This window comes from Pleurodeles waltl, chromosome 5, assembly GCF_031143425.1.
Source record: "Pleurodeles waltl isolate 20211129_DDA chromosome 5, aPleWal1.hap1.20221129, whole genome shotgun sequence".
Lineage (NCBI taxonomy): Eukaryota > Metazoa > Chordata > Amphibia > Caudata > Salamandridae > Pleurodeles > Pleurodeles waltl.
In genome coordinates, this window is record NC_090444.1 from 655,605,269 (window position 1) to 655,618,484 (window position 13,216).

General features: G+C 44.9%; 1 protein-coding gene across 1 annotated transcript in view; it reads left to right on the plus strand.

Moving 5' to 3' along the window:
• The window catches only part of CCN6 (cellular communication network factor 6), a 286,585-nt gene that overhangs the window by 100,761 nt on the left and 172,608 nt on the right, over positions 1-13,216 (plus strand). Inside the window, exon 2 of the mRNA XM_069236733.1 lies at positions 4,738-5,032. Coding sequence (XP_069092834.1) covers positions 4,738-5,032 — 295 coding nt within the window. The remainder of the gene's footprint in view (positions 1-4,737; positions 5,033-13,216) is intronic.

The window sequence follows — 13,216 nt, forward strand, 5'->3', positions numbered from 1 at the left end:
GGAGACGCCAATAAGTTCCTGCATTTAAAATCACATTGTTTGAAATACTGGTACCTGGAATCTTTCTTTCTTCCTTTTCTGATGATACCACTTTGCACTCAGGAATATGTGTGAATTTGTTTTATCACTGATACTGGTCATTCATGTAAACCTAAGCGTCCTGGTTGAGGTTTTGTCCTGCCTGATGTAAAAATATGATAAAATAGTGAGGGATAAACATTTTTAATGTGCATAATGGAGTTACACATCTGTGGCAAATGATCTATGATTTATGGGTGTTGGAACACCACTGCCCTCTTTGTACTATAATATGTTTGCAGCATCAGGCAATTGCGTATTTTTGCAAATGTTGTTTATTTTAATTTTCAGACCGTCATTTGTGTAACAAAAACAGAAAACACCCTCTCCCGTCCCACTAAAAAAATTACAGGTTTGAACTTCAAAAATGGAATCGTAAAAAAAGAAAGCGAAAATTTAATATAAATGTATTTGAGAGGTAAGGATGGCAATAAGGGCCAAATGTAAAAAAGGATGTTGTGACTGCAAACTCTCCCATTCACAAAATCACTGGGTCTGCAACCACAAACCCCTTTTTGTGATGTACACATTCAATTTTGTAAGTCAACCTGCAAAATATTTTCTGCAACCCATACCGAATCGCAATTCAGCAGAAGTGTCAAAGGGGCGTTCCTTCCAAGTAACATTTTGGTATGGTGTGTTTCAATGATTTGCAAACATAATTTCAGTCGAAAATCATTCAAACCTTACCACCTCTTCAAAGGAGATAGTAACTGATTTGCAAAGGAGAAGGGGTTCTTCAAAGAATATGAACTGCTTTAAAAAAAAGATTTCTGTTTTGGAATGAAATCACAGGAATGGTGGACTGCTGTCTCTTGCAGCCAATCATAGGAGCTGCAAATGTGACCTTCCTAATGAATATTAATTATGCAGGTTGCTCTCTGATCCTCTATGATTCTTTATTTTATGACCTGACTAATTAGTTCATAGGCCAGTTCTCAAAATCCGATTCCATTCCCAAAAGTCTGTGCACAATTTTCAACCAATTTTTTGCAAATACAATAGTACACATGGTCAGTAGTGAGAGATAGGTAATTCTATGCACAACTTGAGCAATATAAAAAATGTGAAATTTCTCTGAATTCTCGGAAAGCTGTGTCTTTTCATTGACTATGTATGTAATCACATACATCAAACGCTGGAGGTATCTGGTTGAAGATAAGCCTTGGCACGGGGAAACGTCCTTAAGGACACAGGCGTTTCCCACGCAAGAGTAACCACGCTTGCCTGAACAATGCATGGCTTTTTCTGTGCCTTAACCACGCCCGTGCTGAACTATGCATATACGTGGTTAAGGCACAGACAAAGCCATGCGTTGTTCAGGAGAGGATGCAGAGGACGTGGTGAGGTAAGTGGGGCGGAGGCAGGGGTTGGGGGTGGATTAAGGGATCGGGGTGAGTGGGGGGTTGGGAATGGGCTATTTTTTTTTTAAGGGGCAGGGTGGAGAGTTTGGGATTATTTTTTTAGGGTGGGGGGCTGGGCTATTTCTTTTTTTTTAGGGGCGGGAGTGGAGGGGTTTGGGTATTTTTTTAATTTAGGGCTTAGGGTGGGGAGCAGGGTAGTTTATTTGTAAAGGGCTAAGAAAGGAGAGGAGGAGAGAAGACGAGGAAGGATTGGGAGAGGACGCGGTGAGGTAAGTGGGGTTGGGGCAGGGTGGGTGGGTAGTTTTTAGCGGTGGGAGTAGATTTAGGGCTTGGTGTGGGTGGGGCAGTCGGGGTACTTTACTTTTTTGGGGCAGGGGTGAAGGGTCAGAGTATTTTTTTTAAGGCTCAGTGTGGTTAGGGGCTCGGGGTAATTTAGTTTTCAGGGGCGGGGGTTGGGATAGTGTTTTTTTTAAGGGCTTAGGGTAGGTGGGGGGTCGGGTTAGTTTACTTATTAGGGGCAAAGGTTTTTGGGCTCAGGGCGGGTAGGGGGATGTCGGGGTAGTTTACTTTTTAGGGGCGGGGTAAAGGGGGTGGGATAGATTTTTTTAGGGCTCAGGGCAGGGGGTGTCGGCGTAGTTTAGTTTTATGGAGCAGAGTTGGGGGTCTGGAAGGTTTTTTTAGGGTTCATTCTGGGTACTTCAGTTTATAGTGGTGGGATAGTTTTTTTAGGGCTCAGGGCAGTTGGGGGATTTGGGGTAGTTTAGGTATTAGGGGTGGGGGTAGTTTTGGGCCTCAGGGCGGGTGGGGGGTTGCATGACAGAATTATGCATGGCGTTTCACATGCGTTTCCACACATGCCTTTACTAGGCACGCTTTTACAATACAGTTCGTTGTAAAGGCATACGTGGAAACGACGCAGTTGTGGTTCCGACCGCGTTGTTAAGGCATGCATTGTTCTGGCATGTGTGGTTCCATCATACTACCACCTTGTGATGGTGTGATTAGTTATTATCACTACTGAACACTTTGGTATCGCTCTTTGAAGGAATCACCAATGTAGGTATTTCTAGACCATGGGTCTTTACATGTAGTGCGCATTGTGGGTTGTGGTTCCTGTTGTAAGTGTTACCATGTCTGGATTCCCTTTTAGTAAGTACCCATACTTAATGGGTAACCAAGTTCCAAAAGTCTCTGAGGAATACTTGCCCCTATTTGGCCTCATTATTGTGGAAAGTTGTAAGGTGCATGTTTCTCCAATTGTTGCTAGCACAGCTGCAAATGCAGTTTTATATTTTCCATACCCATCTCCAGGATTTGCAACTACACTGGGACTAGGACATGTGTTATGATATTAGACATTGTCCTGTTCTGCATCTGTTTTGCATCTGGTGCACTCACTCAAGTGTATGCCAGTGCAGAGTGGGACAGTGCATGGCATCTCTAATGGAGCCCCAGTTGTCTACCAGTGCTTGGAATCTTTACACCACTGAAGGGAATAGTTGCTGGTGGCGAAGGCAGAAGACTGCTGAGTGGTGGTCGTGTTAGACCTTGGTGAAGGTAGTGGCCCTGCTCGGGTCCAGTAAGGGTCATAAAGTACAATGTCAGGTGAATATGATTTTCAAGAATGTTACTAGTTTTCATCAAGTTATTTTGTGATAATGTCAATATTATGTTTACTGTGGTCATAAGGTGTTATTAGGATTTTACCCAGCAATGCAGATCTTCCATATTTGATATTTAAACTCGATTCTGAACAGTAATAAAAGTGCCAATATAAAGACTATTAGTGCTTTTTGGCTGGAAGAATTCCTCCTCATCCAGTAACACCATACATAAGCGGCATTATTTTTTGCTCTTTGAATCTGTTTATTTTTCATTAGCGTTGCTGTAACATGCAGTCAACTTTTTTTCATGTCATAACATACTTTATGTATTAATTACTTCATTTTGTGCTTTTGCAAAAAACAATGTACAATGTGATTATAAAGTTCAATAGTGTCATGGCAGAAATGAGATCAGGCATCTGAGCCACGTATTTGCACCTTGTGTTGTGCTAACCATCGAATCAGAATGCATTTTATATAGTATTAACAGTGGGTCTGACTTAAAGTTTGTGGAGAGTTACTCCATCACAAACGTGATGGATATCCCGTTCACGTTATAACAGTTGCCACAGGCAGGACAGGAAATCCACTTTCTTTATGATGGAGTAACCTCTCCGCCAAGCTCTAAACTAGACCCTGTTTTCAGAGGTAGGTTCCTGTAAAAATGTGGGGATATTCAGCAATTTTTTCAGTTTTTACCACACTTTTACAGAAAAAGTTGCTGAGGAATACACTGCCAACAAAGAAAATCACTGCATTTTCCAATTACTTATAGCTATAGTTGCAAAAATAGATCTTCAGACTACAAAATGTTTAGAGAAAACATACATGACAGGTTTAATATTGCAAGTTTTTAAGCCAGTGATGATTCTTCCTAGAATGTATGATGTTTATCATGGTAGCAGTAGCATATATATAGCTTCCTCCCAATGAGCTATCTCATGTCTCTACTTGTGAAACCATCTCGACTATTCAATGCATAGAGCACTGGGCATTTGGGCTCTGAGGTGACAGTGTAAACCCGGTGGGAGCTGTGGATAATGGAGAAGTAAATTTAGAAATTTCGGGCGTGATTCACAAACTGCACTTTGTAGTACGTTTTGTAGTACTACAATAGTACTACAAAAGTTGCTACGAAGTGCTATTTACAAACTGCACATTTGGAGTAACTTACATTTTGACGTAAGTTAACAAGTTTCCAGTATTCACAAAATGCACTTTTGTAGTGAGTTACACTTTTGAGGTAAGTCCAGCACTAAACATGGCTAACCACTGGTATTGCAACACCATCAAAATAAAAAATAAAGGAGGTAGGAACTTGCTACAAAAGTCAAAGTTATACAAAAGTGCATTTTGTATATACATAAAAGTACTAAACTTATAGAAAACTGCAAACGTACTAAAAAGGTTAGGAGTTACTTTTGTGAACAAAGCACTATATTTCTAACTTCGTTGACTCTGTAAAGTAACATGATGACAGGCAATAAAAATAATTTTGTTAAAGGAAATGATGCTTTATTTACTACTTATTTACATGATACCATCATATCTTCTTATTATGCTCTTTTTAGGAAGAGTTTTGTTGCTTTCATTTGTACAAGAGCAACTTACTACTACTATGTTACGCTTTTTGCGAAATGACATAAGTTTCTTAGAAATGCACATTCTCAAAGAGTCAAACTGTGTGTAAGTTCTTCTACAGGGTCCAGGGAAGTGAGAATGCAGCATTAAAACCTAGAGGGCAGTCTTCGGAAGCAGCTATGGATCACGAGCGCAGAGAGTACTGTCACTGGCCCTGCAAATGTCCGCTCAAACCCACGTGCCCTCCTGGGGTGAGCCTGGTCAAGGATGGCTGTGGATGCTGTAAAACTTGTGCCAAGCAGTCAGGAGAAGCCTGCAATGAAGCAGATGTCTGTGACCCCCACAAAGGTCTTTATTGCGACTACTCAGCTGACAAGCCTAGGTATGAAGTTGGAGTGTGCAAATGTAAGTTTCTTGCTCAAAATGTATATCCTTACTCAAAATGTTTGTACATTTCTAGAGATTTGTTTTTGTGTTACTGTCAAATTAATAACAGCTCCATCTGCAATATGTTATAGTGCTGGAAACACTGTTCTGCAGGCCTAGTGACCAATGTAGTGATTCCACTTGAGAAGCAGTTTTTCCTAGATGTTTGTTAACATGAGTAATGTTTATTCCACACTCCTAACGCCACATGTGACAGTGTTCTTTGGGTGCAGTGTCCACTGGCTTGCATAGATTTCAAAGTCATCCACCTCAATGGGCCTGAATATCTATGCGGCAGCAATAAAACTTTCTGGTGCATCAAGAATTTGAGACTTTAAGCCCTGATTCTCTGTTAGGTCAGGAATTAAGAAAGTGCTCAATCCTTCGAAGAAGTAGCTGTTTCAGTTTGAGCCGCCTTTCCAGAACGAATGAGATGTAAGAAACATCACCTCAAATCTGCTCACAGTGGCAGGAAATGGTCATTCCAGGGTGGGTAACTCCTGCTGGAGTGGATGACCACCCATAAACTTCCTATTTTGTGGGTATTCACAAACTTTAGGCATGAATGTTTTATTATAATTGATATTATATTACACTATGGTGGAACAGATGTGGCCTAACTACCAAAGCCCTGGAACTGGGGAACCAGGATGGTTCTACATGCTGTTATTCTCAACTAATCATTTAATTTCCCCATACCTAAAAAAAGATACACAAAGTAAACCAACCTTCTGTAATATAATCTGGTGCTCATGTACACAACTCTTATGCCACAAGGCCAGGTTCATGCTACATAAAACTTCCGCAGAATATGTACTTTCCTACCCTGAATATGAGATTTACTTCGGGCACAAGTAAAGGAGATTTAGCAGGTGCATTTTGTGGTGTTTTTGGAGGAGGTGGTGTGCTGTAAGGCACAGCCCTCAATTTATTTAAGATCCACAATCATTAGAAAAGCAAACGAATGGAGGAGTCACTAAGCCGGAGATCCAAGATGGCCTTGCTTGAGATGCTGGGATGGGCCTCCAGTGACTTCTGGAGCCACTGCATAATCCACCTTGCAGAGACTGGGGACGGCATTGGTTGAGACTGTGAGGAACCGAAATGGAGCTGACAGTAGATATTGCACCAATCGCAGCCACGATCGTGCTGGTGAGAGTGTGGCCGCTCACCCTGGATGGCAACATGCACTGCTGCAGAGGAGCTTGTGGTGGGAGGAAGGCCTGAGCACTCTTGCCCAGCCCCCTTCCTGAATCCAGGCTGGGGCTGAAAGGCCTGCTTGGTGCAGTACTTCGGCGATCGGGAATGTCCATCGCTTCAATTGAAACCACCAGCAGTGCTCCCATAGACATCGGCTGAGGCCTCAAGAGAGTGCTGTTCTCCCTGGGGATCCACGTGCCCTCACCCCATTGCCTGAATGTTGGTGGGCGCTACTCACTCAAGCAGGCGTCACCTCCTCCGGCTCCAGAGGGTTCCACATGGTTTCTGCAAAACAAAAGCCCTCAAGGGCTTCCACAATTAATGCCATGCTGAATAAATTTAAGGCTGTCAAACCTGCTGGCTTCCCTGAAACTGCAAAAGATGTGCCATCAGGGATGGTGCCTCTCAGCTGGTTTCACATCACCTGCAACAAAGGGGGACATACAATCCCTCTTGCAAGAAATGAGGAAGGACATTGCAGCTATAAATGAAAACTTCAAAAAAGGCCTCAGAGAGCTTGACAATTTGGTGAAAGGAGTTGAGAATTGTCGGGATACGGTAGAGGCGACGGGGGCACAGCATGATCAGGTTCAGGACGACATAGTCGAGAGGGTCTCAGCATTGGAACCTCAACAGCAGGAACTATCCGATCCCTTGGAGGATAATCAAAATCGATCATGCCGTAATTACAACCAGATCACTGGCATAAGCGCCACCATCTCGAATGCTAAGCTTGAGGGCCATGTACAAGCCCTGTTCCGTCACATACTTCAGGACCTCATGGATACAGACTTCACTGTTGATCACACACATTCTCTTTTCTCCTCCTACCAGCAATGAAATTGCCTTACACCAGATAAACTTACCAAGTTTCACTTCTGCAAGGTCAAGGAAAAAATCTTAAACTCATCCAGGACCTTTAGCGGCAACACCATCATCTTGTTCCAGGATCTATTGGTCCAAACATTGGTCAAGCAATTCAGATTTTAAAAAGTGCTCCTGCATTTATGTGAAAGGATGATCCTTTACATCTAGGGTTTCCCCGCACCTAATTTTCACTATAGTTATCAAACAGGTCTATCAAACAGGTCACCACCCGAACAACAGATGAGCCCAAGTTTTATTACTTATGTCCCCCCATCAGATGATGGAGGGGACCCCTGGATCACCCCGAGGGGCAAGAAAAAGCAACCAGGTCACAGCGGACTCAATGGAGGGTGACCCAAAAGACACCTAGGGCAACTTCTCAATGGCTCAACCAAGAAGTAGACCTGCCTTTGGCAGACAGTGAGTGAAGGGAAAGTGGTGACTACTTTTTCGGATCCTCCCTGAGGGGTGGTGGCCTAGCATCCAGAATCACCACCTCTCCCTCCACTTGGGCTAATGAGCCGCGATTACAAGTACGTATGACAGTGGCTGCTGCCTGGCTCCTGCAGCCCTCCATCCATATCCAAAGTGATGCGGCAGGGGTCCGGGTCTACCTCACGGGCTGCCCTTCTAATCAGCTGATGAATAATGCTCAGTCTCTGATTCATGTTATTTTTCTTGTTTGTAGCTTTGATTTCTTGTGACTGTTTTGTTTCTGTTCTAATGTTGTTGTTTTATACCTTCTGTACTTCTTTAGGGTGCATGCCATTTTACAGCAAGCATGACATGTCCACATGGTGCTCCCAGGGGGTTGTTGGTTACACTACTCTCAGCAGGGCATACCATACAAATACTGATGCTGGTAACAATAGGGTAACATTCCCATCCATTAATTGATGTATCAACTCAACATAGCCTCGCTGAATATTCAAGGGTTGAACTCCCCAATGAAAAGGAAGGTGCTCTTAAAATGGCTCTACACCAAGGATGTAGATATAGCTATGCTACAGGAGACACAACTCCTTTCTAACAACACTAAAAAGCTTCAATCATATTGGTACCCACTTCAGTTCCAAGGGACTAGCCACATGACGACCAAGGGAGTGGCTCTTTTGTTTAGGCAAGGTTTGTCCTTAACCATTGATCAAACATAGGGAGATAGAGAGGGCAAGGTGGTGGGCTCAATGGTAGTAGGCTCGAGGGTCCACAACAATGTTATGCTTTTCTCCATCTATAGCTTTACTCATTGTAAGGATGAGTTCTGTTGCTCAAAAATAGCACTGGTAAACTTTGCTAAAAGCAACTTAATTATTGTGGAGGTGCTCTTCATCACAGTCCTAAATTCCACGGTTGACCGCTCTGTGGCATGTCATAACTCATGCATCATACCTCCATGCCTAATTCAGAGGCCCATATGTATACTTTTTGCCGCAAAACCTCGCAAATGCAGTTTTGCGGCAAAAAGAATAGTGCCAGCTTGCGTCATTCCAAAGCCCCAGCTGGGCACCAAAATGACGTTAGCCGGGTGGGGGTGGCGGTACAGGGAAGGGGGTTTTGCTTTAAAAATGAAGCTAGGCTGGTTAGAGGAAAAAGAAATGCCGTCAACCAGCCCAGCATCATTTCCTGACGCAAAATCATCCATACCACATGACTCCTGTCTTACAAAAGACAGGAGTCATGCTCACAATCCCAATGGCCACCACAGAGGAACAGTGTCCCATGGGCATGTCCATTACACCAAGTGCCATGCAGGGAGGCCCATTTCAGGGCCCCCAATGGTACTGAAATAATTTAAAAAGAATTACTTACCAATACTTACCCTACTTACCTGGGATGGGGTCCCCCGTCCTCTGGTGTGGATGGGGTTGTTCCTGGGGCTTGGGGTGGGCACCTGATGGCCCTTTCCAAGGTTCTTCCAACGCCTGCCCTGACCCAGGCATTAAATAATGGCGCTAAGCAGGCTTAGCGACATTATTTAGGCCCACCCGTGCACCTTTTTTGCATGGAAGGATTAGTAAGGCACAAGGGGCTCTGAGTCATTTTTTGGACGGGAACGCCTATCTTGAATCTCATTGACGCAAGGTGGGTTCGCACATCCAAAAAATTACGTTAACTCCAATATCTTGACGCTAGATGGGTCTAGCGTCAAGATATAAATATGAAGTTAAGTTTGCACCTAATTTGTGTAAGAAAAATGATGCAAATTCAGCGCAAACAGAGTATAACTATGCCCCAAAGTATTTTAGAATTCAAATTACTAGGGATCTGGAGGGAGAGACATGATGGAGAGAGAGAGACTATACTTTCTACTCCAACGTTCATACAACTCATACACAAATCAACTTTTTTCTAATTTCACAACCACTCCAACCACAAATTCTGTCAGCCACCATTGGCACCCAAACTGTCCGATTATGCCCCGGTATTCCTATTGTTATATGTTGGCGTCCACCTGGAACATGTGGCCCTAACAGGTATTTTATTGAGATAGCTTTTCATTATCTGGAACTGAGAGATTCAATGTGGGAATCGCTAGAGTGCTATTTCAATGAGAATTATACAGGAGAAGTGTTTGTAGACAGCTTCAGCGAGGACAATCTACGAGAAGAACTCCCTCCACCAAAACCTGACACCAACAAATCAACAATCACCAACTGGACCCCCCTCACCACCGAAGACACACTGAAAACAATGAAGTCCATACACTCCGGGGCCCCCACTGACCCATGCCCTCAACACATCTTCAACAGAGCCGCGGACACCATGGCCCCAAGCTCCGCCTCACCATCAACTGCTCCCCAACCGTTATCTCCTTCCCCGATGACTGAAAACACGCCGAGATCAACCCCCTCCTCAAGAACCCTTCAGCAGACCCAACCGACCTCAAAGCTTCCGGCCCTATCTCTCTACTCCCATTTCCTGTGAAAGTCATCAAAAAAGTCAACAGCCAACTCACCACTTTTATCGAAGACCAGAACATCCTAAATATCTCCCAGTCTGGATTCAGGAAAAACCATAGCACCGAAATGGCCCTCCTGGCCGCAACAGATGACATCCGCTCCCTGCTGGACAAGGGAGAGACGCGGCACTCATCCTGCTAGACCTCTCGGACGGCCTTCGACACAGTCTCCCACCACACCCTGATACGCAGACTTCACGAAGCCAGCATCAGAGACAAGGCCCTCAACTGGATCCAATCCTTCCTCTCTGGCAGAACTCAACGAGTGAGACTTGACCCCTTCTTCACAGACCCCACACTTACTACCTGTGGAGTTGCCCAGGGATTCTCCCCCAGCCCCACGCTGTTTAACGTCTACATGGCCCCGCCGGCTACCATTGTCAGAAGCTATGGAATCAACATCATCTCCTGCACCGACGACACCCAACTCATCCTCTCCCTATCCAACGAACCCAACACAGCCAAACACAACTTCTGCAAAGGCGTGGAAGCAGTCGTCAACTGGATGAGAAACAGCTGCCTTCAACTCAACGTGAACAAGACAGAAGTACTCAACATGCGTCCTCAACCTCACATGTGGAACGACTCCTGGTGGCCACCCACTCTCAGAAACCTGCCCACCCCCACAAACCAAGCCCGCAACCTCGGAGTCATCCTGGACTCCAAACTCAACATGAACCACCAAATCAACTCAGTCACTTCCACCTGCTTCTGCACCCTACGCCTCCTACGCAAGACTTTCAAATGGATCCCCCTTGAACACAGAAAGACCATCACACACACCCTCATCACCAGCAGACTGGACTACGGCAATGCACTGTATGCCGGAATCAACAAGAAACTCACCCGCAAACTACAGAACACTCAAAACGCCGCTGCCAGACTGGTCCCCGACCTGCTTTGACACTGCCACATCTCACAATACCTGCACACACTACACTGGCTTTCCCTGGAGAAAAGAATCACCTTCAAGATCTTCACCCACACACACAACGCCCCCACAACACTGGACCAGCCTACCTGAACAGGCGACTCAACTTCCATGCACACCACAGGGCCCCACACTGAGCCCAACTCTCTCTTGCCGAAGTACCCCACATCAGGAAAACCACCCCCCTCCTCAACTTCACGAAGGAGCTGAAGACATGGCTTTTTTAAGAACCACCCCACCGGTAGACGCCACACATTCCCCCCACCAAGCACCTTGAGACCCTTGCGGGTGAGTAGCTGCACTTTATAAACACTGATTGATTGATTGATTTGTACTATTTTGTGGGAAGTGGCCAGAGGAGTGTTGAGGGGCGAACTGATAAGACACATCCACCTTTACTGAATTGGCAAAGACCAAAAAGGCGGACCTGGAAGCCCAATTATCGTGATCGTGGCTGCAAGCCCAGACAAAGCAACTGACTCTAATATAGTCTATGGGAAGGTCTGACACATTTTCAGAGAGTTGGAGCAACTGTATATGACTGACGTGGCGGGGAAGTTGCTTTACATTACTGAGGAATATTACGAAAAAGGAGATAAAGTCAATAGGTTGTTGGCATATAAAGTGCAACAGAAGCGGAAGAGAAGCCCTATCCCCTCTATCAAAGAAGATTCAGGCATACCCCAAACAGACACCTCCAAATTTGTAAAGTCTTTTTACCTCCTACTACACCACCCTATACCAGGCACAACCATCATCAGTTGACACCCAAAACCGCTATTTGTAGGATCTTAACTTACCCCCTATAGACCCCACACCTCTTCATGAGTTAGACTATCATTTCACTGCGGATGATGTGAGAGCCACCGTACAACTACTAAATGTCAATAAGGGCCCGGGTCCTGCTGGCTTCTCGGTGTCATTCCATAAGGCTTATTGCAAACCATTAACAGAGTCGCTATCCAGGGTCTTTAACTCCTTTCTCCTCACTAAAACAGTATCCCTAACCATAACAGAATCAATTGCCACTTTATAAATGAAACTGGTAAGGATCCTGCAGCCCATGCCTCTTCCAGGCCCATAGCATTACTCAATTTTGATGTTAAAATATTTACTTCGGTCTTAGTTACTTGGCTGCATTCAGTTTGGCCAAATATGCTATCTAGCTTCCAATCTGGCTTCATACAGAAGAGGCAGGCCAGGGACAACATACTATTAGTTGTAAATGTTGTTGATTTGTTACACTGCACCAATACCATGAGCATCATTCCCTACTTAGACGCGAAGAAGGGTTTTGAGCGGGTCAACTGGCAGGTTCTTCAGTGGTCCTCTCTAAGACCTAGCTGGGCCCACATATGATGGCCTATGTGCTAGCCAACTATGCAGCCCGAAGACTCGTATTAAAGTTAACTGCACCCTCTCTGCCTTGATTTCACTTCAAAGAGGCATCAGACAGGGGTGCACCCTTTCCCCACTCATATTTGCGCTCACCATGGAACCCCTCATTCGAATATAATCCAGAAATCCGAGGGACTGAAGTGGATGGCTAACACTACAAGTTAGCACTTTTTGCTGACAATATCCTATGCTTTCTGACATGCTCTGCCACATTCCTGACACACTTGCTAGATGAATTGTAACAGTGTGAGTCTGTCTGCGGCTTCTGTATTAACCATGCAAAGTCCATAGGCTTGGGAGTGGCGGACTCTGGAAATACTCCTCAGCAGTTGCTTCCCTTCACTAGCTTGGGCTTTCCCAACACAGAATTTTACATCAATGCCTGTCAAATCCAGTTAACGTTGGATTGGCATCACCTTCCCTATACTAAAACTTGGGTACTTCTCAAAGAAGGTTGCTCCGCCAGTCCCTTAACTTATGTCAAGTGCTTGAGACCCCGGGACAGCTTCCAACCCTCGCAGCCACCGCTATACGTAACTGGAACCTGCCTGAAACTGGGACAGAATCAATCACCACCAAACGGCACCAATCAATCAATCAGTATTTGTAAAGTGTGGCTACTCACCCGTGAGGGTCTCTAGGTGCTGAGGGGTTGGGGCGGGGCCTCATCCGAAGAGCCACATCTTGAGGTTCTTCCTGAAGATGGTGAGTGACGGGCTTTGTCTGAGGTACAGGGGGAGGTTGTTCCAGCTCTTCACTGCAGTGTAAGTAACTGTAATTCAGTGTTCTATCTGATGGGACATACCCC